Genomic DNA, 25,963 nt, shown 5'->3' with positions numbered 1-25,963 from the left:
ACAATTTTGTTACTTACTTTCACTCACAGTATAACATCAGCAACTTCATTCTTAAATTCTTTTCACTTCTGAAAAGTATCAGGATATATGTCTAACGATTTGCATGTAAAATTACCGATAACCCCTACCGTTTATGCCCAAAAAAATCACTAGAACATGCCAACCATAAGGATTTGAAATAGTAAAAGTCATTTAAACTTATGTGGCACTATTGGTGAAAGCTTTAAAAGTTTGATGAATTGTGATGCTGTTTTTCCATCATAGTTTTCCCTGTTTTGTTCCAAACCTTCAACAATCATGAACTGTCACTTACAGGCAGATTGAACCAGATAGTTTTCATTCCACGGTCAAGTACACTTGTTTTCGGTATTTGAAGAAGCATTATTACCATGAGGAGGCAATAGTCCTGAAATATTGGCCAATTAGGTTTAAGGAAAAGGAACTAATGAGCAACACTATTCCACTTTGACCCAAAGTCAAGGAGGAACTGTAATCCGTTCCTTTTAGTGAGGAACCAACGACCCTGTTCATTTCCATCATTTCACGTCATTTCAATCGTGAGGTTGCGTGATGATCCTTTTTTTTCAATAATATAGATAGTACTGATGTGAAGCAAGCACCGACAGGGCAAGTAGTCCGGTGCTTAACTTGCCCAAGTAGGAACTTGCCCAAACTTGGGTTTGTACACAGACCCTTGAGGGTAAAATGGTGTGGCCAAACTGACGTGAAAAGTTTTATAACAGGGCAAATTAAATCAACTGATGCAGGGAAAGCAATAATGTGCAACAACAGTGACGCTGCAACGTGGCTTTGGTTCAATGACTGGTTTGTTTCTGGCAATCTAACTTTAGCTAAGAACAAGAAATCCTCATTTTGCGGGTTTCCTGAGCTAACCATCTGGGCTCGCTACGTTAGCAGCGTATCCTTGCTTGGGTTAAGCTTGCCCAAGTTCTAGTACTTGGCCAAGCTTTGCTTGTAAACAAGTAGAACTTGGGTGTCTGTGATGACTTGCTACTTGCCCTTTTCCCATCAGTAATAGATAGCTTTCCAGCTTTCCTCGTCCAGGCTTTATTGACAAATGCCAGTGCTGCCATTTTTAACCAACCGGTGTCTAGGGTCCACCCTCATGATTTCAAGGAACCTCTGAAATACATGATAAGGCCTCAATAATAGCAATTAATGCCGTCTTTTATCATCATAGACCGCTTACACCATGAATGAACGCGGTTGAACAACCTTAGAACCATGTATTGTTTTCGATCCACGCCCCATTGGCAACACTGAGGGCAATTCATATGGAAGATTACCCCTTGGCTTCGTAAATTCTGACAATCGTTCCACAATCCACACGTGCTCATTAGTGAATCCATCGGGATCACAGTTTCTGAGCAATATGTTCACGGCCTTCTCGGCTCTGAACGAGTCCGATGGGGAGTCGCCCTTGGGCGAAATCGAGCCTTTGGACACGAGTAATTTGGACCCAGTGGGGGGCGGAGATTGGCGGGAGCTCCAAGAAGAGGCCCTCAGACTCTATCAGGTAGTGATGGCAGCAAACATGGAATACACTCAAAACATTCTTCAACTGGAAAATTATTCTAGTTTTAGGGAGTATAGTGATCCAAGGCATTAGTTTCGAAGGGTCAATTTGTGGAATCATTTCCCCTTTAAATCTTACGGGTTTTCCTTTCAGTCCTGTTATTTATACTTTTTTTGGTATCTCATGTCTTGCCTGTGTATTTCTCAGGTATCAAAAAAATCTGAGTTTGGACATAAGAAGTTGAAGTTGTGCAGTATGTACCTTTTGGTCAACGATAGTCGTGAATCATTTGTTAACACGGTTAATGTATATGTTCACGTGCTATTTTGAGCTCAAGTCTAACAAACAGACGATGTTGAGTATTGTACACGGCCAAGGGTTGGTCCACGGACTTCTAGAGATATGGACTGCAAACGGGAAGCAAAAATATCCTATGTCCTAAACCGCTCTTCTTATTCCAAAAAAGATCTGGTTGAATAAATTAATTCCGGCAAGTTTGAGCCTAAACCTATGCTTAGGGAACTCAGGAGACATGTTCAAAGATATGTAGTAAACACTACATAAAATTTGAATTTTCGGCCTGCGTTTCTTATTTTATTACTTTAATTCGAAAAGTGGCTCAGAGTTGCTATGACCAAGAGCAGGCCGATTTGCCGGCAAGCTCGTTCGCAGTCCATATTTCTAGAAGTCCGTGGTTAGTCAGATGGATAAAAGAGGAGATTTGAAAATATAACCTAACGGACAACATTTCTGGCCTTTTTTAGGAAGCCTTGCGGCTCTATGCCCGAAAAGAATACAAGTCTTGCATACAAAGGCTCGAGGAAGTACACAAATCCGCCTTTTTGAAAGAGAACCCAACCAAAATCCCACACGAGTATCAAGCCATTCTAGAAAAGCTGCGTTTTAACTCATCCAAATATCTTGGCTTCTCATATCGTCGCTTCAAGAAAAACGACAAAGCTTTGGACCAACTTCTCATTGCCTTCAAACTCGACGATTCAGATGTGGTTCTATCCTATGAAACTGGCGTTTGCGCCCTATCCAATGGTAAATGGCATCTAGCCCGAGCCGCGTGGGAGAATGCCTTGCGAAAATCGGCCTCGGCCCTTCATTGGCCTAGTTTGGAGGGCCTCATTGGCTTGACTTTTCGGACCGGCGATCACTTTGCTTGTGAGGCCTACATTGATCGGGCATTGGCCAAAGACCCGAAATACGACAAAGGTCTCAAGATCAAGGCCAAACTCTGGGGCATTCCAGAGCCTTTGCCTCACATGAAGGATGTTTTGATTAAAGATCCCGTGTTAATCACGCGATCTTTGGTCATCAGACCCACCTTTGAGGCCTTGCTGGAATCTCTCTTGAGCGAATACTCGAGATTGAAGGACCAAGGCTCGCTCCATTTACCCTATGTTCTTACCTGTGCCAAGCGAGCGGAAGTGAAGGTCAGTCTGCAAAATGAGAGCGACGGTTTCTTGGACTTCACCCTTCAATCTCACGGCTTCTCAGGACTTGTAGTGGAAGCCTTTGTCGATGAGATCATTGAAGGGGTGTTCCAAGAGTCCAAGGTCGCCATGGTGGAGGAGATCTTGCTTGGGGTCGTTGAGAAGGCCGCTTCTGAAGCCAACGTGAGTGCTCGGTCCTTCAAGCGCAGTAAATCGTTCTTGGAAGCTGTACCTATGGAACTAATGGAGATCCGACGAAGTTCCAGAGCCAAAATGCCCAATGTGGTGATTTCGGCACCCGTGATTCCAACCGTGGCGGAGTTACCTCCACCCGTGGATGAATTTAATGCATTGGCACATCTACAGAGTCTCATCCCTAAAACGCTACAAAACAGCCAAGCATCGCCGGAAAAGAAGAAGGATAAATCTCATAAAACCTCGGAAGAAGAAAGTCAAGAAGGCCAAGAGCAGTTGACGGACACTTTGCAGAAGATCAGGGTCAAAAAGTTCGTAGAGGACAAGGGTCAGAGGAGCCCGATAAATAACCATTTGATTCAGTCTTTGGTGTTTGTGAGTGCTAGTGAAGTGTTTCCCTGGCCGGATCAGTTGATAACGGTCTTTGTGAACGTGTATTGGGCGTGGCGGAGCCATTTCGTACTGCCCAACGAGTTCAGGGTGTGCCATGATCGAGATCAACCTCCGGATTATGCGGATTGTATGATCCTGGCCAACGAGCTGACCGTGGAAACGGCCACTTCTGAGACGATCAGAGGGTTCAGTGATCGTTACGAGGATGATATCCTTCATTTGAAAATGATCAGATGCCTTCTGAGTCCGCAGAAGAATGCTAGATTGGATTATCTCGAGTTCAAATACCACCACAAAGCCAAAGATGTGAGTAGCTTATTCAAATCAACTTGGTCTCTTTGTTCTCTTGGTCGTTTCAAGGGCTCAAAGACATAGATAACAGTATACATGTGAATAGATACAAAGGTGGTTAGATGGACATGAATTTAAGTGGCAAAATCAGTCAAAGGAATATAATTGTTGACGAAATTTGGATCTGTTTCGGAACTATGTATTTTCATCGTTTTCTGCTTCTATTCTTTCTTAGTTCGCTTTACTCAAAGATAAAAAAAGCGTTAATAAAGAAACGGTTAATTTTTTTTTTTTGCACTATTACCAAATTCCCGCGAAATTGATAGAAAAATATTTTTTGTTTACATATTAGTTAAAAAAAAAATACCAGCACACAAAGTGTGATTTATAAAAAAATAATACATTTCAATTTGATTCAACCTGATTTTCAATTGTATTGATTTTTGTCCATCTTTTTAACCTTCTTTTAGTATCGGCATTTCAATCAATCTAAATAGTTTTTCAATACTTTGGTTTCATTCTTACTTCATCTGGATCTTTCTCACTAAAGCCGATTGGGAATTGTATGATGATCAGATAAACTAAATATCACGCCAAATAGATGTATAATTTAGACCAAACCAGATGTTTCTTGCCCTTTCATGACTCACTTCCTTGCCAATTCCAGATTCAACAAGCCACAAATTGCGGGAAACTCTTATTGAAGTGCACCAATTTCGATCTCTTCCCCACCGTCAATTACGTAGCCCCGGACTATTTCATGTCCAAACTCAAAGTCCAAGACTTGCTCAAGTCCATGGAATGCGCTCAATTAGGCGATCGTGTAGACGAGTATTTTACAGCGCAGAACTTTGCCAAAGTGGAGGAGATCCTTTCCCCCACCCTAGATCTCATGGCTTTGCCTTCCACGGGGTTGTTCTTCTGGATCCAGAAGTACTATCTCTTAATTGAGAGCTTATGGGAATTGGAGAAGTTCCATCTGTGTGTTGAACGATGCACTCAAGTATTGAGGATCCTTCAAACGCGAGATCTGTTGCTTCAAGCTCCCGACGATGTGGGTCAACTGGTCAAGTTCATACATTGCTCGTGGCAAGAGCTCGATGATCAAGGTCGAAAAGACTTGGCGAAGCCCGTGAAATCCGATTTATGCCAAGTGCTAATGGCTCTTTTAGCCAATCAAATCGAGAACGAAGAGTCCGGGAAAGACGTCTTGCTTTGGGTGTTGCTCTATGAAGTGATCTTATCAGAGGACTCGGAAGCCAAGCTCTCCAATGACTTTCTTGTATCGGCTCATGACTACATGGGTCAGTTGTCCATTTGCACTCAAAGAAATGGGGAATTGCTCCAGGCTTTGGTTCGCAGTTTGGTGCCCATCTTGTCCGAACCAGGAACTCAGTTGGATTCAGCTCAGCGAGAAGCGTGGAAGAAATGTGTGGATCAAGCTCTGTTCTGTTTGTACAGTCATCCGAGCAAGAAAACCAAGGCCAAGCACTTGTCCGATCATGGGGTCCCTCAATTGGCACTCACTTGGAACAAATGTGAGGAGATCTTCCGCTATTTGAAGCCTAAAATCATCCCGACACTCGTGGACCCCAAGTCCATGTCCATTTCCGTGGATACCGAGATGATGTTCAATCGGATCCATGCTTTGGTCCCAGAGATGTTCCATTTGGAGGAGCGGAAACGAAGTGTTCAAGGGTATATCAAGAATAATTGCATGGAGAGGCCCAGTTTCGAAAGCAATGGCAAGTTCCCCAAAGCTCTGAGGGATCTTTTCTTCTTGTTGGCCGATTACCATTTTAAGAATGGGGATCATTTCGAAAAGGCCATCGAGTTGTTGTACCTTGACATCTCGTTCAATCCACGGCGATCTGATGCGTGGATTCTCTTGGCTCTGTCTTTAATCAAACTTCTGGAGGAGAAACTCAATCTGAGTGACAAAAGTCTGATCCAAGAGGTGCTCAATGACGCCAATGTGGCGCAGATCTGTTGCCAGAAAGTGTTCATTCTGGACAAGCACTGCCATTCCGTGTTTCTAACCGAAACAGCTAATTTCACCTATGAGATCGTGTCCTATTGCTCATACATCATCAAGTCCGATGACATTACCGATTTGAGCATTGACGCCTTCACCAAGTTGGAGAAGGCCAAGGCCATTTATTCAGAGCAGTCCATGAAATACCATGAGTTGGCTTATCAACGTATTAGTAAGAACATTGATGCCCTGGAATCCGATGATCGATGGCTGGTTTCCCTGATGAAAGGCAAATTGTGCGAAAAGGTCAAGGTTCCGTACATCAAAGCCTTCAGTTGTTACTCAAGAGCCGTCAGGAATCTTTTCGACCAATGTGGAAGCATTTCGAAGAAAATTTCGTACAACAATCCCACCCAGTTTAGTTTGGAGTTGTTGGAGGCGTTTTACAGGATCCATGCCAGCACCTTGAAGAACGCCCTCCGACCAATTTTGGACCCGACCCTGACACGGATCAACGATGAGGATCTTATCATGATCCACGAGAATCTCAAAGACATTCACGACCTCGACTTCCTCGGATTGAGTGAAGAACCGCGTGTTATCCCACCAGATATCACCCGAGAGGAACGGATCGAGCAATTATTCCATTACTGTGTCATAGCCCTCGAGAGCATTCTCATACGGTTTTCCCACCATTTCAAATCCCTCTACATGCTGGCCTTTTATCATGCCAAGGCTCCGAAGGTCAGAGACCCCGAAAAGGCTCTGAGCTACCTGGTGGCCAATCCAAGCGCTCCCAAACCCAGTATCCAGCCCTTGTTCACAGAGAAGAAGACGCATAACTTTTTCAACGGCATCTGGAGATTCCCAGTTCCGGACTTTGACCGCCCAGGAAACTTCTTCAAACACGTGGGAAAGTCTGTTTCCTTGTGTCTGGACTTGTGTGAAGAGGTTGGAGATCATGCCACTTTGGCTGAGATCACCTGGCATCTCAGAAAGCCAATGGATAAGGATAAAGTGTATCTGTTCGAAAAAGATCGAATGAACCTGGCCATGGACTCGAGAACCAAATTGGTGAAGGTCCTTCAGAAGAAGACCAATCAAGTGAAGGCCAACACTGATGACGGGAACACTCTACTCCTTGCCATGTTTCACGTATATAACAAGCTGAAGAAACTGATCCCTCAAACGATGCAAATCAAAAAGATGATCCACGACATCTTCCTCCGAAGGTCCTTGAATAGGGAGGGATCTTGCGAGGAAGCCTTTGCTTATTGCCAGCTCTTGCTACAAAATGAGAAGCGTTTAGGCAAGAGAGATGGAGAATCCGAAGAGGTTTCAACTCACCCACCAATGTCCAGGAGCAATTCCAACACGACCTCAGACGCACCCATGAATCTGAGCAGGAAAGCCTTGGATCCGCAAGACGAAATTCCGGCTAAAGCCCCCAGAACACGTGAGATTCCCGCCCATCAACCAGACTCTGATAGACCGCCACCTTACAAACTATCAAAGATAGACGAGCCTGTTGTCGATGAGCGAGACTTTGAAAAGCCTCCTACCAAAATCCCGAGGATTGAAGAAGGACCTGCGAAGGTCCAGCAACCCCCAGAAAAAAGCCCTCTTATCCAGATTCCCAGGATTGAAGAGCTTCCAGCCAAACTAGAAAAAGCTATGGAAAATCCCACCAAACGCGTTGAAGTGAAACAGAGCACGGGATCAAGTGGAACTGACCCACAAGACATGTTCCCGGCTAAGATATCCCAGCTCTTCAAAGAAACAGACCCCACGACTAGTTTGGACCTGAGTGTGAATGGTCCAAATCGGGAAAGTCTACCAAGTCAGCCAACAACCGTTAAAATATTGAAACGGCCGGAAGCTGGTCATTCCAATTCCAGTCAACAGAAACAATCGTCAGAATCTAAGGTCTCAGGTTTTGCCAAAACTCGTCCCAAATCCATTGAAATCGACTTGACGGAGGAACTGGTGGTCAAGAAGGAGCCAATGAAGGAATCCAAATCCAACGATGAACATGACGATGACATTGAAATCATTTGTCTGGATTAATTTTTACGCAACTTTACTTCAATGAATTAAAGCAACCTCTTGTGAATCTACCTGGCCTTTCCCAAAAGTTCCTTTTTGATAATTTCCAATCACCAAAACATGGCCTCCACTCCTCTAGATCCCCTTTTCCTGGCTCTGTTATTTATGAAACAACACAAATTCGAGAAATGTGCTGACCTTTGTACCGAGCTCCTGGACAAGAACCCCTACGATGAGGCTGTTTGGTCTTTGAAAACTCGCGCCCTAACTGCACAGGTTCGTATTTTGTACAACCCTCCTACAACAGGTTATTTGCATTCCCCAATTCAAGATTGCAAAATGAGTTCTGGTGGTCGAACGAAATGAAGACTCAACATCAAGATTATGTGGGGAAATTGGCCACAAATGCCGGCAACACGTGTTTATCGGCGTTTGGTTTGTGTGTCGGTGGTCTGATGGTTATGTTAGGGGTTCTTCTGGGCGATCAGTGCAAGATCCAGGCCATTGATTCGTCCACAATCAATGATCTCCATGCTAGGGGAAACTTGCCCAAATGGTTCGTTTACACGGGAACCATTTTTGTCGTGGGAAGCTCCTTGGCTTGTGGGGTCATTGGGATCGTTCCCTTGAGCCTTCGGTCCATGTGCAAGAACTTTGGGGGTATGAATCGAGATTATATGATTTCAAATTACCATGGAATTAAACCCTTTTTGTAAATCATTGATTAGCGCTAGCCAAAATAGAGAAGGAACTTATTTAAGAGTTTTGGGGGAGTTCGCTCTCACACAGCCTCAACTCGCTTGATTGCCAGCCGCCTCAGTATGTACAAGGTGTTGGAAAAATTTGTCGCCACAGCTGTTTGAAGTATCTCTTTGCCAAAGTATTTCAGATATTAACCCTACGTTGTTGATTAAGTTTCCTAGCCCTTGTATTTTTGTAGTGGTAAAGTTGAATTAATTTGAGGTATCAATTATGAGGCAAAAGACACCTAATCAGGTGTTCTGTTTCTTTTGAAAAAACCCTGTATTAGAATAAGGAACTTATATTCTTAAGTTGAATTTCAACGCAAGTTTAGCATCCACAAACGGAAATCTAATCGGAGCGTTCTCAAAAGTGATTTAACTCATTAGGCGCCCTAGCCGACGTACTATCCGGGATTTGCGGCAAAGTCGTCCTGTTCCTAGCCTATTTGATCCTGATCGTGGCGAATCTGGTCGGTGTCCTTTGGTTGCATTTGGCGGGTATGAATAGAACTGCTAGAAACAGTTCGAATCCGTCCGATCCGAATTATTGCCATCCCACTCTTTGGTACACTGCTCATGTCATCACCAAGGGCTTCTGGATCTTGACCGTGATGGTGATTTGGAATATGTTGGTGTCTTGCCATAAGATGGTCAGGCCAACTCTTTACCAAACCAAAAAGAAATTCAATCGCAGAGGACTTGTGTGATTACTGAAGAGGGAGAATAAAAGTTATCTTGCTGATTTGTCCGTGTTTTGGGGTCACTTTGTAGGTCAAAGTAGATGATATTGAAGGAGATGAGGAGGGAATCGTGGATATGGTCCTGGATGATAATGCTATAAATCAAGTCCCTAGACCTGGCACATCCTTGAGATCAGCCATAACAACAGCTGGTGGTACAAGTCAAGCATTTCGACCCACAACAAATTCTGGTAAGATGAATATTTTCAAGTGAGTATCATAAAACCAGTGTCTTTGAAAGTTGAAATTAACGACGATGAGTTGTCTGCCTCATCCCGTCCAGCCAGCCATTACTTCTGAGACTCATTTTTACATTCAAAACTTTATAATATTGCGGCAATTTCTTGTAGCAATCTCTTGTTAAACGTTCAAAAATTTGACAGTTGGTTTTTGCTCTTAGCAATGTTGGGCTTGGTTAACCAAACATTCGACCTCAGTGATCGGTTAACTATTCGGGAACCTTTGGTCTGGCAATAGCAGGGAATAATTTTTTCGTGACATATGAACTCAACCTCTTATACATCAACAGGAATAATCTTTCTAGTAGTAACCCAAACATGCTCTGTGAAAGTGGGAAAATACATCGTGTTGTCCTGCTATCATTTGGAAATTGAGCAAAGAAGGTAATGCAGTGTATACACTTCATCAAATCCGGTTTTTGTTCCAGTTTTCTAACAAAACTCCTTAATGTACTGTGCTTCACAGGGTCATTTAGTGATTAACAGATCAAAATGTAACGCCAAAAAATCAGTCCGTGAATCTATGACAAAATACATCATTTTGTTAATCGTCCGCAGTAACGTTGTTAATTAACACTTAACATTGAACAATTTATCGCCCACCTTTGATTTCATCTCACTTTCCCATAAAATCTTTGACAACAGGCCGCCCGATGAGTGGTGTGGTGAGACCCGGTTCTCAAAGCGGTCGTCCAGGAACCATGGATGCGGCCTTGAAGGCCCCCCGAACCGCTCGAACGGCTCGACCCGTGTCATCCTCTTCTGGTCGTTATGTTCGATTGGGCACGGCCAGTATGTTGTCCCACAAGGACGGCCCTTTCATCAATTTGGCTCGTTTGAACATTGGCAAATACACGAAAAAGCCAAATCTGGCCAAAGCCTTGTTCGAATACATCTTTTACCACGAGAACAGCGTTCGTGAGGCTTTGGATTTGGCTGCACAAGCACTTCAAGCTAGTAACTATGAGGATTGGTACTGGAAATTCCAAGTGGGGAAGTGTTATTACCGCTTTGGAATGTTCCGGGATGCTGAGAAGATGTTCAAATCAGCTTTGAAACAACAGGAAATGATTGATGTGTTTCTTCACCTGGCGAGGGTAAGTGAAGCCTTTCTCAGCTAATCTTGATTGAATGGAAAGGAGAGGGTGGGAAATCAAAAATGTGTTACTAAAACAAGTTCTCTCTAGGTGTATCTAAGGATTGATCAACCCATGGCCGCGTTGGAGGTGTATAGGACAGGATTGGATAAGTTCCCCAATGAGATTTCTCTCCTTACTGGTGTAGCTAGAATCTATGAGGCTATTGGCAACCTTCCTCTTTCGGCCAAGTACTACAAAGTCATTCTTAAGGTAGGGTAAAACCAATGAATGATGTGTTGTAGCAGGTTTGAATACTCAAGAACATCTGTAAAGTGGAAAGACAGGCTAAGGGGCAAATCAACTGAAATATACCCAAATTAATTGTGGTAGATTCGTACAATGATTTGTGGCTCAACGAAAGTTTTGAGGCTTTGCTTAGTACAATTTCAGGCGTTAAATAATATAAAAATATATTTTAAACCTTAGAGGATAGTTCTTTGAAGTGCTAACATGGTGTAAGGTAAGCTCTATTTATTGTTCAAGATGTATTTTAATGTCAGAAAATCAAGTGGAAGATTTTGTTTTATAATACATATTGGTTGTTGCACATAAAAATGTAATATGTCACACACAGCACACTTGCAAGACAAATTGTAAATAAGTATTCCAAAGAATTGTGAAGTGCTTGTTGCCTCTTTGATTCAAACTTCCAGAGCACTTGTTACGTGGGTGCATAATCATTAAAACTTTCATACCATAACAGTACAGTTCGTGGGCTATAATTTACTTTCATATTAAATACTTTTCATTTTGAGATCTCATGAACGCAATTGCACTTGCAGTCTTGTTTGATTCAATATTAGCTCAAAATTGTACCGATATATCAAGCCATTTAAAACCCTACTAAGTATTCACAATATAAAAGCAATATCTAATGAATATGACTTATAAGTTGAGCATGTTTTTTCATTCTGAACCAGTTTCTTCAACATTTTCAATGGGAAAACGTGATCGCGAAAATGATAGCCTGAATATTTTAGGACAAACCACCACCGATCTCATCTTTAAGTCAATAAAAATTGATAAAATAGTGCGTCCAAAATATGCATCTCCGTGTTTTTAGGAGATAGAATATACTAGTTTGAGCCAGTATTGCGTAATAAAGTCGGGCGTAATAACGTAATATACCTGTTCTTAACAACAACACATGACTTTTTCAATGAAAAATGATTTGCTGATACCTTGATTAGACTCGTTAAAGTCTTCAGAGCATAATTGCACCATAACCAATAGTATTTTTCGGATCATTTATCTAAGAACAAGAGTTTCCAATTATCTTGAATTGGCAGTCTGTCAACGTTTTAAGTGGTTCTTTCGAACCAGGACGAGCTCGAAGGAGTTAACAATTCTCATTCTTAGGACGATGCCATCAACGTGGAAGCAATTGCTTGTATTGGTATGAACCACTTTTACGCCGATCAACCCGAGTTAAGTCTCCGATTCTACCGAAGGCTCCTCCAAATGGGCATCAACAACGCGGAGCTCTTCAATAACATTGGCCTTTGTTGCTTTTACTCTCAACAATATGACTTAACTCTAGCATGCATGGAACGCGCATTAAGTCTCGCCGACGAAGAGACCATTGGTGAGTCTACAGGCACACATGAAAAATCTAATATCAATTTCTTCATATTTTTCGTATTTGATAATGTAGCTGAGGTTTGGTACAATATTGGTCACATTGGAATTGCCGTGGGAGATCCGGGATTGGCTTACCAATGTTTTCGATTAACTCTGACCAAGAATAATAACCATGCCGAAGCTTTCAATAACCTCGGCATCTTGGAACTGCGGAAAGGAAACGTGGATCAAGCAAGAGCATTCTTTCAAGTGAGACAGGCATATATGTAACTATTTTCTTTTGTAGATGCAAAAGTTCAAAATTGTATTTTTTTTGCAGACTGCGGGTGGACTTGCACCACATTTATTTGAACCGAATTACAACTTGGCCTCTGTAGCTCAAAGAACTGGTGATTTACAAACAAGTTATGTGGTCATCCAAAAGGCGTTGAAGAATTTTCCAGAGCATAAAGATTCGCTACAACTGTTGGAAGTATTGAGAAAGCACTTTTCGTTACTTTAAGTTTCCTGCCAATAAAGCAAAGAATTTTAATCCATTGATCTCGAGTAGCTTGAAATCTCGTCCGTGTTTGCCGAGAGGTAAAAAGACTGACATTCAGAAGGCATGTTTTGACTTGAAATCCTCTTGGGATTTGATTTCATATCTTTTGTAGACGCTCTCGAGTGGGTCTGGCTAGAAGTGACGAATGGTGAAACGTCTGAGAGAAGAGAAATAAGTCAATCTCGAGAAATCACCTCAAAAATGGAACATTTATTGGGTCTTGGGGAAATGCCCCAGATTTTCACGTGCTTTCCCTTAAAACTTTAATTTCCCCTAATGGATTGCTAACCACAAGTTTATTTACCAATTTATTGTGCTCTTAAGTTAAGGAATTCTACTCAATTGCAAAGACAATGTACAAGAAGCTTTTTAAAGTTAAGTAGGAGCTCCCCATGAAGTAGATTGAAAGTTTTGACCGATTTTCTTTAAAGCGCGTTCTTTCATCGCTTCAAACAAACGTAGCATTATTTGAAGTTCTACATCGGCTATCGTACCGATTATAATTGATTTCTTTTGTAGGATTTTTCCGTCTACTGATATTGTGAAAACATATATAATCTGGATCAGGCTAATTGCGTAGGAACATGTGATCCCTACTTTTTATTCAAGATTTCAATTCTCTTCAAACATAGCTGGGCATTAAAAACTGCATTTCGGTTCAAATGTGCCAAAATATGTAAAAGCACCATCTGAGATATATGAAAGTAGATTTTTTTTCACAAGCTTTATTCCAATTCCTAAAATTCAATTATTCCTAAACCAAAGCTGAGCCACATATATTTGTTTTCCCTTTATCCTCTCCATATGCTTATCTTATATCCATATCTATCCATCATATCCATCATATATCCATATTCTTATCCGCCCCAAAATGTCTTGGGGTGGTCCTAAACAAGCCACATTATGCAAAGGTACAAAACTATTTGATTTTTTGTTTATGTTTCACAATTTGGGATTGGAACTTACTCGGTGTATTTGCTTTTTGAAGCTCAAAAGAAACTAAAATCACAAAAACATTCCTATCAAATATTGAGCGCTTTTATGAACAATATTGTGAAATTTCAGGCGCCCAACGTTAGCCTGAGCTTCTTGAATGGGGCCTAGTGGTGCTGCCTTGACTTCATCGTAGATGCTTGAAATTCAGAATATGAAAACATGAGGATTTCCACTTCCCATACAAGGCGAGAGTGATTGAAAATGCCACTCGGCATTCCAGGTTATCTCCACAAATCAAAATCAGTTTTCTTCACCCGGGTGCGTTACTCTTTGAGCGAAATTGTAAAGCCGTACAGGGTGGGGTAATAAATCACCTCACCCATCAACTGAACAAGGCAGAAAAGGATCTGCATCGCACCCTGTCTAGATTGGGTTCAGGTCATATCAAAATTGAGCAGGGAAGTTTTGGTTGTTGATCAGCGTGAATACATATTGAACATGTGTGAGAGCAAATTTTTGTTTGATCGATGTGAAACGATCGACTCACCCCCAGGATCTCCAGACTTATCTAGTCCTGGGCTCGTAAAATGACCCTCCCAAATGTTTCTTGGTCTGGAGCAAAGCCTCTTTTAGTCCAAGCCGTAAATAACAAATGGTAGCAAGGGATTGGAGGATTATGCTCAAGAAAATCGGAATGACAAGCATTCATGACTCCTCTGCATGAATGGTTGGCAGCAGAAGTTCTTCTATTAACTCAGCATCCTCCAATTACGAGTAACCCTCTTTTGGTCACCACTCTTCACTCTAACGTCAGAAGAAATCCACCCTGATGACTAAAATCATAATCCACCCTAGACTTAATGCCATCCAGTTTGGATCTCTCAAGAACTTCTTGAACTTGGCACTCATTAGTGCTTCTGGGGTGTGATGAGAGCTTTACAAAATGTTGTCTTTTTCAAGTACTCCTTATTCAAGTCTAACTTTTTGAGGTTTGACCAAGTTCTCAATGAGGTTATTTGTTTGAAACTGAAATTACTCTATGGTTCAAGATTTCAATCACCATATGTCCAAAACCTAAAATAGTGGTCAGGTGTGTAGCTTTTTTTATTTCTAAAGGAGAATTAACATCCATGAGGAATCCACCTTTAGGGAAGGGAGGTTTTATCTCTCCCTGTCGCTCTCGCTCACTCACACATCTCCTTCTCTGTCAATGTGGTCACTTTACCTTATTAAGACTAGGAAGAAAAAAGCCAGCAACTTTTCTCTCCATCCTTTGGGCTTCAAATGAGTGGAAGAGCTGGTGGCTGAGTGCATGGATGGAAATGATGTTAGGCTGCTACACCACCAAATTTTTAAATGGCAACCGCTTACCTTACATGGTATGAAAGGATTGATGCAATGCACGCAGGTACCCCATTGTCAGAGCATTTTGGGCTAAACGCTGTTGTGATAAGGTGGGATATTCTAGCCAGATTGGTCTCCATTCCAGAGGAAAATCGGTTTCTGAAATCCAACATACATCGGTCAGACACGAGTGCCTGTTTTAATGCTAAGTGATAAAACAGATGTCTTTATCACCGAGACATTTGCCTGGAATCTCAAAACTCCCAAGACACTCCGCACAAAAAGTTCAGCCACCTTCAACGACTCGTCATTGAGCCGTTAGGCTGAAGTTCGAACGAGAGCAAAAGTGAGGCACAAGTACGAGCAAGAGCACGCGCTCCCAAAAAACGATGCGAACCGAGGGTCTTAAGGCAAAGTCCGTTTCATTGAAATGGATGTTTCCATCGACTCACCCTGCACCATTCGAGCAACAGACTTGGAGTTTTAGTGAGCTTTGCGGTGAGGTTCAAGAATGTGTTCTTAAAAGTGTATAAGATTTATGCGAAATGAAGTGGATTGTTGCAGTGGCCGTATTGTGCCTTAATTTGGCTGTGGGTTTGAAAGCAACTTCGCACAAACTTACTGTTCCGTTGAAAAATTGTTCAAAAGTTGACAAGGCCCTGAAAAATGGATATTGGGAAGTGGATAATCTTGGGGAGTCCATAGAATTTTGGTGCCGAAAAGGGTTCAGGCTGAAACGAAAGAAGAATGGACCTCAATATTTGGAGTGTGTGAACAATCTCATTATCGGCAATTGGCCTCGCTGCAGGCCAAGAAAAGTGAAAACTGCCAAATCAATGATCAAGTCGCTGATAAACCAACATCACCACGAAATCCAAGCAGATGAAGCTCGAGGTAGGTTTTTGATTGAAAGACTTTCACAAAAAAATATTCAAACAACTGCCAATAGAACGCAATTGAAAGGTTGCGATTGATTTTCATGGGCTTTCATAGGTTCCGGTGGAGAGGAAATCCCTGATCACTGGATTCCGTATGGCAACGACATTGCTCGAGAGGATGAAGATGAGATTGTCATCTTGGAAACTCAAGATGGCGAAAAGATCAAGGAAACTGGGAAATACAACACGAGGTCGGAAAATCAAGACCCCGATCTGAAAAAACAATACGTTGATGAAGACGCCGAGGAAGAGTACGACGAGGAGGAGAAAGAGGATCAAGTGGATGAAGACGTTGACAACTATGGTGATTACAACCCGGATTATGAAAATGAGGGAAGCGCCCGGCCAAGCGGAGACTATGGTCAATATTACGACTATAATTATGAAGGCAGTGGCAGCGATTACAAGCAGAATATAGGGATTGACGACACTGAATATGCCGAAGACAACACAGGAGGAGATGATCCAATGATAGAGGAGGAACAACAACAAGAAGATCCGGAGATAACGGAGGAACAACATGCTGAGGGTCTGGCGACAACTGATGCCCCAGCAACTAATGACGACTCTCTAGAGACTAATGAGACCGAAGCACAGACTAATGAAGGTGCGAAAGATGATTATGATGACTCTGACGATGATTATAAAGAGCCTGAGGAGGAGGATTATGTGGAACAAGACGAATACGAAGAGGAAGAAGATGAATCGGAGAGAGAACGAATCGAAACTGAGGAGGAACTTTTGTACAGGAACTACGAAATTCTCTCTGACTTTTACAAGAAACATTTCGTGGACCTTAGAGTCCTGGACACATCCTGTGTTCCAGAGAAGGTGCCTCCTCCGTCCATTGCCAATGGGGGGGTCAAGGAGTATCAGACTGTGGAGAATGTTCTTTTGCCTGGAAAACGATATCATGAGGTTATTTATCAGTGTGATCAAGGGTACAAGCTCTCCGACTCCAGCTTGGGACATATGTTTTGTCAGCAGCAAGGATGGATGGGCGTCCAACCTTATTGCGAAGAAGATCCAAATGCCGCATCTTCAGCTACACCAAAAGCGATGAAAGATTGTCAGGAGAACACTGGCTGTGAGCACCTCTGCAAGTTAGTAGATGGGAGAGCCGTATGTTTTTGCAACGAGGGATACGATATCTATGATGTCACTTCCTGCGTGGATATCGACGAATGTGCCGATGGCAATGGGGGATGCTCTCACTCGTGCATAAATAAGCCTGGGACTTATACTTGTAAGTGTTAACCATACAATCAGTCCTTATTCAGGGTTCATTATGGTGAGAACTCTCATATTTTCTTAGGCGAATGTCCAAAAGGCTACAGCGCCTCTGGGGGAGATTGCCTCGATATCAACGAGTGTGTGGCCAATAATGGCCATGGCCCATGTCAAGATACCTGCATTAACAAAGATGGAGGCTACGAGTGTACTTGTGAGGTACTTTTTATTGTTTCGGCCCCAAGGTTTAAATTCAGGAAACAATCTAATCAGGCTATTTCTCTCTTTGTCAATGGTAGAACCTCGAAGGCACAGAGTTGCAAGAAGACGGGCACAAATGCAGTGGGGTAGATTTGTGTGCGGAAAACAACGGTGGATGCAGTCATGAGTGCTATACGACTTATGGCCAATCATTCTGCATGTGTCCCGCAGGTTATAAATTGGACGAGGATTGGAAGACTTGTGTGGACGTGAATGAGTGTGCAACCATGGCCTCTGTGCGAGAATCATGTGCCAATGGGTGCGAAAACACGATCGGGTCTTACAGATGCATGGAACAAGCCGATTTGGAGTCTGTGGAGAGTCGGATCCTTTGTGACTCTGGGTACGAATTTAATGAAGAATCCAATGAATGTGTAGATATCGACGACTGTTCAGAGGAACCGTGTGGAGCAAATGGACAATGCATGGACAAGGTGAATGCTTATTCTTGCGATTGCAACAAGGGTTTCAGCTTTGATGGAACCACGTGCGTCGATATCGATGAATGTGCGGAAGATGAACTTAGATGCGGAGAAGGCATTTGCGAGAACCACCTTGGTTCTTTTGATTGCATTTGTAATCCGGGCTATGAATTGAGGGAGGCCATCTGTCAGGATATCGACGAATGCACCGGAGATAAATATCCATGTGATCAAGGGGTATGCCAGAACATTCCCGGTAGTTTCGTTTGCGATTGTGAAGAGGGCTATGAGTTCAAGAATGGTGTTTGCCAAGACATTGACGAATGCCTAAGCGATGAATCCTTATGCGACTTTGGATCATGCAAGAATCTTCCAGGATCTTATGAGTGTATTTGTGAACAAGGGTTTGAGTTCAGGGAGGGAAGATGCGAGGACATTGACGAATGCGCGCAAGGCAGTTGTCAAAATGGAAAATGCTCCAATTGGGAGGGTTCATTTGACTGCGAATGTGATATCGGGTTTCAATGGAGCGAAGAGACCCGTCAGTGCGAGGACATTGATGAATGCAGCCATCAAGCTTGTGGCAGAGCCCAATGTGAAAACACTATTGGTTCATTTAATTGCTTGTGCCGTGGAAATCGAGTTTATAATATTGCTCAAAGGAAGTGCCAGAGATTGAATCCCTGTAAACAGAACCCGGAGCTTTGCGGTGCCCATGGTTATTGCAACATGGTGCGGAGTGGGTTTGAATGTCGGTGCGATCCTGGATTTGAGAGCAATGGCACCGTTTGTATGGATGTTGATGAATGTGCCATCGACAACGGGGGGTGCAAACATAAATGCGAAAACAGTCAAGGATCATTCCAATGTATCTGTGAGAGTGGGTACCAAATCAATCCCAATGATCCGAGAATTTGCATTGACGTGGATGAATGCGCAGAACTTGAAGACACGTGCAATCAAAATTGCATCAATACAATCGGGTCTTTTCGATGCGATTGCTCAGAAGGATACGTTATCGATCCGGAGGATCCCAAAAATTGCCAAAGCGGTTCGGAGTGCTCTGATGAATGTTCGTTTCAATGCAAAAATGGCAAATGTATCTGCCCTGAGGGATTTGTCCTTGATTCTGACATGATCACTTGCATCAAAGAGTCTCCAAAGTTTGACGGTTGTGCGCCTCTTCCTCACTCTGATGGAATGGCCCTTCAATGTTCCAATGAGCCAGAAAATGAAGTTTACGAGCGAGGAACAATCTGCCGAGGCAAGTGCATTCAGGGTTATATTGCAATGGGGCGGCTGAAGCAAAAATGCCGCAGGGATGGAACTTGGAGTGGATCTGATGGGTCTTGCCGACAAGTCTTTTGTCCTCCGTTAGAGCTGGCGCCTCACGTACAAGTAAGGCCCGAAAGTTGCTCTTTGGAGCCAAGTTTGGTTCGACAAAGGTGCAAGTTCTCTTGCGAAGATGGGTTTAACCTTGTCGGATCCCGTGCCACACGTTGTCGTCGTAATAACTCGTGGAAACACAATGGAGGTCCACCAAAATGTACTCCAGAAGCTCGGATGACCAATGCTTTGTCATTTGTGCCGCTTTCAACAACCTCTAGACCTTATTCGTCAGAGGTTGTAGGAAGTCAAGAATCTTACGAGGATAAAGGAAACCTTTCGCCGACATCGTACACTGAACCCTACGTGTATTGCCCTCCAGACATTGTTAGGGATCTTCCAGCCGACTCAGCAACAATCTACGTTCGAATTCCGCAACCCAAGACCAACGTTAATTGGTATGATTTTGTCAAGGCTACCCCTAAGTGGGCCAAAAGTCTGGAGGGTCAATTGGGTCTGGGAAAGACTCTGATCACTTTCCAGGCATTAAGTCCTATCACAGAAGAGTCAGCCTCTTGCAGTTTCACTGTCTATGTCAAAGACACGGTTCCACCCAGGGTGTATAATTGCCCCAACGATTTCAACGTGTATTTAGACGAAGGTCAAGAAAAACGACAGGTAAAAATTTCCAAATAGAAGTCCAATAACTTACTTTTGATAACTGACCTTTACCAAATAGGTATTTTGGGAGGAGCCCATTTTTGCCGACAATGTCAAGATCAAGCATGTTATGGCATCTAAAATGCCTGGTCAATTATTCGAAGAGGGCAAGCATAACGTCCTTTACCAAGCCTCCGATGATGATGGTAACCAAGCCAATTGTCGATTCGTTATTAAAGTTTATCCGGCTCAGCAATTAGAAATCAGGCGAAGAAAGTAAGTTTACGTCGTCGCCTACATTTTCAAGCTTATTTTTGTCCAAGTTTTTTAGTGTTAATGAGGCGCCAATTGGGATCTCTCAAGTTTTGCCATTTTTTACAGATGGGTCATATGTCGAGTTGGAACCACAGGCAGGTTAATCAAGCTTTTTGTGGCACATGTTCCTAGAGGATGCTGGGTCTTGCCTCAAATTCATTGAATCGTGTCAAAAATGTAATTTATTCAGTAACATTGTACAGAGAAGCCAAATAGAAACTAATACAACCAAGCCAAAACTATGCTCGCGAAATAATGGCATCCCTGAGACCCTGACGACCCTGACCATTAATGGACGTGTCTTTTTAAACCGCGAAAACGGTTAAGGATGGAGGAAGAGGACAAGCAATGTTTAGAACGGTGGGAGGAAATTCAACGTTCCCTAGAGTTGGAAGATTGGTTCCAACAACATCATGTCTCGTCTAGTATCCCTCAGGAGAAGATCAACTCACCTAACACTATTTTGCGTGCTAGAGAGGATGCAATTGAGGCATTTAAAATCAAGAAGGCCAAGCTAAAGGTAATGTTAAGATATTGGGTGTTTTTAAGCATCAAGTTAAAGACACAAGGCCTTTGTGTATTCAAGAGAGATCTGCTAGATGTCCAGTTGAAAGCCTTGGAAGATTCCTGTCCCAAGCTTGAGTCTCATGAGATTAAGTTGGCTAAGATCAGATATTGGCAATACGAAATATCCCAACTAGAGCAAGAGATTCGGGAAGCTTCGCTTGAAGCTTTCCGGTGGAAGAAGACCCAAGAAAATCTCCAAGCACGACTCAAAGCTGTGGAATTAGAAAAGAAAAAGATTGAGCGCCAGCAAATCCAGGTCTGAAATTCACTCTTGATTTGTTTTGTGTTTCATGACTGTATTCAGGAATCATAGATTTCAGAGTGTGCCAAGGCTAGAATTGAAAGTGTCGCTGCCATGAAGAAAGACTTCTTGGAAAGCAATCAGAGAATAAGTTATTGCGTTGGAATGGCCAAAGACTTGCGTTGGAAAGGTGTGACTGTTTTGGGTCAATTGCGGGAAGAAAATACCAAATTATCCGACATTATTGCTGTCACCGACGATCTTCAGAGGCAATTGGATGAAGATGAATCTCATGAAGATCCGGAGTTGGCCAGATTTGACTCCGAATTGGCTGATTTAAATACTAAGATTGAGTTGTTGGAGGATCAGGATTTCCTTCTAAGAGATGATTGGGACAGAGCTCATTGTTACCACAAGGATTTATTTCAGTATAACATTGCACAATTAGATGACATCATCAATCATCTAACCCACGAGAAGAGACAAAAGACGAAACAATTCAACAATGCAGATGTTCAAACCGATCCGTTGTGCTCCAAAGAGGAACAAATTCGAAAGATGTGCGAGGATATTGCGCTAGAGATTTGCAACATGGCAGCGTTTCAAAATTAAGATAATTACTAAAATGTAAGTCAGTCAAAACTGACTGGCATATCGAAATACTCATCGTCGTCTCCAGTGGAGTTGACCGGTACGAATGGTCGGATTTCGTTCCTCCATTTTGAATAAACCGATTCTACGATTTTGATTGTATCTTCTTGAGGTTTGGTTGGGTACGTTTCTCGTCCATGAACGAACGGAATTCCGACAATTTGTTTGAAGCGCTCTTGGAACTTATTTTCGTTGAACTCTTCTACTTCCTTGATCGATCCCTTAAGGGCATCCCAAAACATATTCCATCTGGTCATGTAATAATCGAACATCAAGCCGGACCATTGCTTGGCTGCATAATCCATTATCTCGCCATTGGGACCCCAGAGGGTGATCTGATTTCGAGCATTGTACTCGTATTGTTTCTTCTCCATTTCGTTTTGTCCCAAACTCTTCGCTTGTTCCAACCAAGGACCCAACATGAACCGAGGATCTGTCCCCAAAAGTTGATCCAAATCCCTTAGAACTTGATCAAATCGTTGGGAATATCTGTTGAGTCGAGACCAATCGTTCCAGCGAAAATACTTGACGATTTTTGAGTGGTAAAGCGGGAGGAAGTTCTCGAGGCTCTGGCGCGTAATATCAATGAGATCATACCTAAAACGAATTATCTTGTCATCCAATGTCATCTACGAGCAAATAGTTTTCTATAGTACTCTCACCTGAATGAAGGATTTTTTCCCAATTGCGGCGAGGCCAGCATCATTCGATCCCATGCATAATAGAGATCAGTTTTGTTGTACGAAAGTGGAGGAGCCTCTCTCAAGGACGGCAATGTGGTCAGAAAGGTCCCCCCAATGGGAAAGGACGATTTGTTGGCACTCAGAACCGTTTGTCCAATCACATTCCAGGCTTCATCGGCGTATCGATTGTAGGCTCCATACCTTCGTGTCATGTACTCTGAAATCCAGAGGGTCAAGTTTTCCACGGGTTGATGCCTCCACGCAAGTTCGATGGACAAATCGACGTTCAAGTGGTTGTCTGCCAAACCCTCTGGAGTCAGACCAGATCCAATCATGGAACTGTTGGGCATGTTCAAGGCTTCAAAAAGCTCTTCGTTCAGAACCTGGATGCGTCCGTACATGAAGATGTTGCCGCCGAAGTTGAAGAGATTGTTGAATATGAAAGGATGACCAAAGTAGGATCGCGTACGTTTAAAGAACCTTTTATCGGTGGAATCCAGGTCGAGAATGATCAGACTGCCCTTCTCCACCCCCGATAAGAAGTATTTGATCTCTCGATTCTTCCAGTATGAATTCGTGAACATCCAGCCTTGCATGATCCAAACTGCCTTTGAATCCACTTGAGACATTCCTTTGTACACTGATTTTGAAATGTGTGCCAATTCCCTAACATCTGTGATAGGAGGATCCATTTCATTGAACAGATCGCAGCTGTAGACATGGTCGGTTCCGAATTCTTTCACATACTCATGAAGGAATTTCTTCGAGATCTTCTGGTAGAGGTCAGTTCTGGGATCTAGGAGCTTGGTGGGCTTGAAATCGTGCCATTGTAAATCATAGTGAGACACATTGGGGTGCAGCTCGATCAATGCTCTGGGTACATGTCCCGAGAAAGCTGGCAAGATCGGGATCATCCCGAATCCTCTCATACGTTCCAGGATTCGATGCTGAAGGTGAATGGTAAAGTTGTGCCAATTCTCGGATAAAGGCCCGCCAAATCCGTCTAGATTTCCCATTCGATTCCAAGGAAGAAAAGCTGGTCCGGTGAAAAAGTTGTCCAAGCCCTCTTGAGACACGTTGAACTACGAGATGACAATGAAAATTCTTGAAATGTTTCGGTGATTGACCTTGTTTGACTTACCGATTTGTAGACCTTGCTCCAAATAGCTTCTTGAGCGGTGAAGGCCAAGGGAAGGTTGATCCCGTTGAGTGCCATCCAATCAATGTGAGACTCCCATTGTGTCCAATTCCAGAATGCGAAGGTGTATCCAAAGGTGCAAACATTTTCGTAGTATTGAAATTTGCTATTCGACCGCAGATATCTCTCCACTTTGGGTAGAGTTTTGGGTAAATCTGCGGATTAGACGTTAGGCCATTGAAAAATCGAGCTTTCAAATACATCAACACAATCTTTGATCGGCTATCCGTGTCAACTGTTCCATGGAACCAGTTTCCCCGGAAGGAAAATTTATCTTACATGATTTCAGTCACTTCTTCACCATACTCGTGATGTTAAAGCTCTTGCAATGTTATATGCTTTCCTTCAAGAAGGCCAATCCATGCTCTCAATCAATTTACACTTTGCGATATAAAAAAACGTTTAATCTGGAAGATATTCTTTTTTCGAATGCAAGTATGTATAGTGAACAGATTTGAAATCGATTTGCACATTGAGCAGATTTTTTTGTGGACTTCCTTACCGCTACCGGGATTGGAATCCCAGCAGTTCAAGACGAGAAGATTATTCATTTTACTTGACTTTTATTTATATATTTCCGGAAGAATTTTCAAAACCGGTTATTTCACGTATCATGGAAGGAGCTCCATATTGTTCAATCTCACTCTTGAAACTTCTGAAGACATTCCAGGAACCGAAATTCTTCTCTCAATGCCATCTCATTTTCTTGGGGCTCTACAATGAATCCTTTAAACTCTAACCAAGTCAATAAAGTCTTGCAAGTAAGAACAAACTAACTGTTTCTGAGTAAGCATTAAAGCGCTTTTGGTTCAATTTAAAAAATATGAAAAATTCATGAGACAAAACCGTTCCTCATATTCGCCCAATATCAAAAAAATTTGGAAGGATATAGAGTAAGGTAGAATTGTCGCTTACCAAGATGAAGCGAGTCCCAGGTGACGTATCCTTTTAGTTCTTGTTTGATATAAGAATGAATTCCCCAAGCTGCAGCCGCTCCACTCGACCCCACGATCTGGATGCGCGTCTCGGTCTCATTTTTGGCATTGACTTTGTCCAAGCTTCGGATGAGAACCTCATTCTTTTTGTTGGCAGCCAAATAGGGTTCTATGTGTACGTCAAAAGGAAACGATTCTGATTTAAACAGACGACCCAAAAGGTCATCCACATATTTAGCTTGATTGAAGGGATTGGCCTGAGGTCTCAACTCCTCCCATAAAGCTCCTTGAGCCCAAGAGCCACAAGCAATCACGAGGCAAAAGATTTGCACTGATGAAAGAATGGCCATAATCAGTGAATTAATGAAGCAAGAAGCACATTGTTTGGAATATTCAACGACAAGATGGAATATGCGTGCAAAGGGTTGACGTCTGGCAGTTACTGGAGTTAGTGGTGGTAAGGATTTGGCGTCTGTCGTCGATCTTTTGTTACAATTGTTCCCAGCTCAAAGAGCACTTTTGACCTGTTTAACACTGACCTACCCTCGCGAAATTTGTGAAAACTTCATCTATCTAGCGTTTCCACAACGGAGCGCGCCCTCAATGCGCAGTACGTATGTTGTCTCTGATTTCAACTAATTGGGGAGAACAGGGACGCTCAGCTATCATTGAATGGAGCAAGGATTTGTAGGGTTTTGCTACTGACCCATTAAGAGCATCCATAACCTGTTGTGGTTTGAGACTATTTGGACCTGTCGGCTATGGCATTGTTTATATATATTTCTTGGTTACAACGATATTTGATATACTCCAGTATCATTTAGGCATCGAGGCAAAAATGTTGCATTGTTTGTGTTGAAATGAAAGTACGTATGAATGAAAATGTTTTAATGTGGGAGAGCTCTCTAAAACCTTTTGAAATTGAGAATAATTTCGTTAATAATCCTCATGAAATTGTTTTGAAATTATTCTTCATCGAAAAACCGAGTTGTTGCTTTTTGTCCAAAAAAATAGGGGAAAAAATGAATAAACTCTTGAACTGTCAATTTTCTGTACGAAGCAAAGTATGGTTAGTTTTTACTAAGATTTTCAAATTTGGTATTGCTGATGATGAACATAATGGGCCAAAACGAACCAGTATTGATATATTATATTTATTAATATTTTCTTAAACGTCATCCAAGTTATTCAGAGCTCTGTGCAACTTGTCCCCCCTCTTCGCGTAATTTCACTTGAATAAACATTGCTTTGTTACAAAATGAGGCTAAGCGAGAATACGATTTTGGTCGCATTCAGCCCATATGTCATCGTCTTAAAACTTGATTTGACATCAGGGCAGCTGCATGCCTCATTTTTATTGTCATGCCTCTTTCAACCAGGGTCAATTAGACTGA

The 25,963-nt window shown here is 42.5% G+C and overlaps 4 protein-coding genes across 7 annotated transcripts; 3 read left to right on the top strand and 1 right to left on the bottom strand.

The window, feature by feature from the left end:
* Positions 1 to 1,288: 1,288 nt before the first annotated feature.
* LOC131882555 (calcineurin-binding protein cabin-1-like) lies at positions 1,289 to 7,950 on the top strand. The gene is made up of 3 exons (XM_059229740.1): positions 1,289 to 1,537; positions 2,302 to 3,873; positions 4,526 to 7,950. Exons 1-3 carry the CDS (start codon positions 1,394 to 1,396, stop codon positions 7,898 to 7,900), a joined length of 5,091 nt encoding a protein of 1,696 aa, XP_059085723.1. The 5' UTR covers positions 1,289 to 1,393; the 3' UTR covers positions 7,901 to 7,950.
* Positions 7,941 to 13,133, top strand: LOC131882556 (tetratricopeptide repeat protein 8-like). 3 transcript variants are annotated; one of them, XM_059229743.1, is made up of 7 exons: positions 7,946 to 8,155; positions 9,394 to 9,553; positions 10,247 to 10,698; positions 10,789 to 10,950; positions 12,100 to 12,325; positions 12,395 to 12,570; positions 12,641 to 13,133. In XM_059229743.1, exons 1-7 carry the CDS (start codon positions 8,000 to 8,002, stop codon positions 12,821 to 12,823), a joined length of 1,515 nt encoding a protein of 504 aa, XP_059085726.1. In that variant the 5' UTR covers positions 7,946 to 7,999; the 3' UTR covers positions 12,824 to 13,133. The 3 variants fall into 3 exon arrangements, with proteins under 3 accessions (XP_059085724.1, XP_059085726.1, XP_059085727.1); XM_059229741.1 differs by having other exon boundaries at positions 7,941 to 8,155; positions 12,100 to 12,570; XM_059229744.1 differs by lacking the exon at positions 7,946 to 8,155 and adding an exon at positions 8,193 to 8,539 and having other exon boundaries at positions 9,010 to 9,553; positions 12,100 to 12,570.
* A 2,437-nt stretch (positions 13,134 to 15,570) lies between these two features.
* Positions 15,571 to 21,850, top strand: LOC131881988 (fibrillin-2-like). Of its 2 annotated transcripts, none has more exons than XM_059228996.1 (8): positions 15,571 to 16,036; positions 16,136 to 17,326; positions 17,396 to 17,529; positions 17,610 to 19,997; positions 20,059 to 20,255; positions 20,361 to 20,814; positions 20,881 to 21,117; positions 21,182 to 21,850. In XM_059228996.1, the coding sequence occupies exons 1-6, from the start codon at positions 15,688 to 15,690 to the stop codon at positions 20,455 to 20,457; spliced, it is 4,356 nt and encodes a 1,451-aa protein (XP_059084979.1). In that variant the 5' UTR covers positions 15,571 to 15,687; the 3' UTR covers positions 20,458 to 20,814; positions 20,881 to 21,117; positions 21,182 to 21,850. The 2 variants fall into 2 exon arrangements, with proteins under 2 accessions (XP_059084979.1, XP_059084978.1); XM_059228995.1 differs by having other exon boundaries at positions 21,175 to 21,850.
* LOC131881989 (alpha-N-acetylglucosaminidase-like) lies at positions 21,504 to 25,200 on the bottom strand. Its single transcript, XM_059228997.1, has 4 exons — positions 24,550 to 25,200; positions 23,578 to 23,789; positions 22,416 to 23,518; positions 21,504 to 22,350 (listed from the first exon to the last, which is right to left on the bottom strand). Exons 1-4 carry the CDS (start codon positions 24,917 to 24,919, stop codon positions 21,735 to 21,737), a joined length of 2,301 nt encoding a protein of 766 aa, XP_059084980.1. The 5' UTR covers positions 24,920 to 25,200; the 3' UTR covers positions 21,504 to 21,734.
* Positions 25,201 to 25,963: the final 763 nt, after the last annotated feature.

This window comes from Tigriopus californicus, chromosome 6, assembly GCF_007210705.1.
Source record: "Tigriopus californicus strain San Diego chromosome 6, Tcal_SD_v2.1, whole genome shotgun sequence".
NCBI classification, from domain to species: Eukaryota; Metazoa; Arthropoda; class Copepoda; order Harpacticoida; family Harpacticidae; genus Tigriopus; species Tigriopus californicus.
The sequence above is the reverse complement of the archived record's forward strand: the minus strand, read 5'-3'. Positions and strand labels throughout refer to the sequence as shown.

Excerpts from the sequence above, each read along its gene's own strand:
- LOC131882555 (XM_059229740.1), top strand. The coding sequence starts at position 1,394 with ATGTTCACGGCCTTCTCGGCTCTGAACGAGTCCGATGGGGAGTCGCCC. Across the intron at positions 1,538-2,301 it reads AGGCCCTCAGACTCTATCAG|GAAGCCTTGCGGCTCTATGC; the intron begins GTAGTGATGGCA and ends GGCCTTTTTTAG. Across the intron at positions 3,874-4,525 it reads ACCACCACAAAGCCAAAGAT|ATTCAACAAGCCACAAATTG; the intron begins GTGAGTAGCTTA and ends TGCCAATTCCAG.
- LOC131882556 (XM_059229741.1), top strand. The coding sequence starts at position 8,000 with ATGGCCTCCACTCCTCTAGATCCCCTTTTCCTGGCTCTGTTATTTATG. Across the intron at positions 9,554-10,246 it reads TCGACCCACAACAAATTCTG|GCCGCCCGATGAGTGGTGTG; the intron begins GTAAGATGAATA and ends CTTTGACAACAG. Across the intron at positions 10,951-12,099 it reads ACTACAAAGTCATTCTTAAG|GACGATGCCATCAACGTGGA; the intron begins GTAGGGTAAAAC and ends TCTCATTCTTAG.
- LOC131881988 (XM_059228996.1), top strand. The coding sequence starts at position 15,688 with ATGAAGTGGATTGTTGCAGTGGCCGTATTGTGCCTTAATTTGGCTGTG. Across the intron at positions 16,037-16,135 it reads CCAAGCAGATGAAGCTCGAG|GTTCCGGTGGAGAGGAAATC; the intron begins GTAGGTTTTTGA and ends GGGCTTTCATAG. Across the intron at positions 17,327-17,395 it reads TAAGCCTGGGACTTATACTT|GCGAATGTCCAAAAGGCTAC; the intron begins GTAAGTGTTAAC and ends ATATTTTCTTAG.
- LOC131881989 (XM_059228997.1), bottom strand. The coding sequence starts at position 24,919 with ATGGCCATTCTTTCATCAGTGCAAATCTTTTGCCTCGTGATTGCTTGT. Across the intron at positions 23,519-23,577 it reads GGAGCAAGGTCTACAAATCG|TTCAACGTGTCTCAAGAGGG; the intron begins GTAAGTCAAACA and ends GTCATCTCGTAG. Across the intron at positions 22,351-22,415 it reads GGAAAAAATCCTTCATTCAG|GTATGATCTCATTGATATTA; the intron begins GTGAGAGTACTA and ends AATTCGTTTTAG.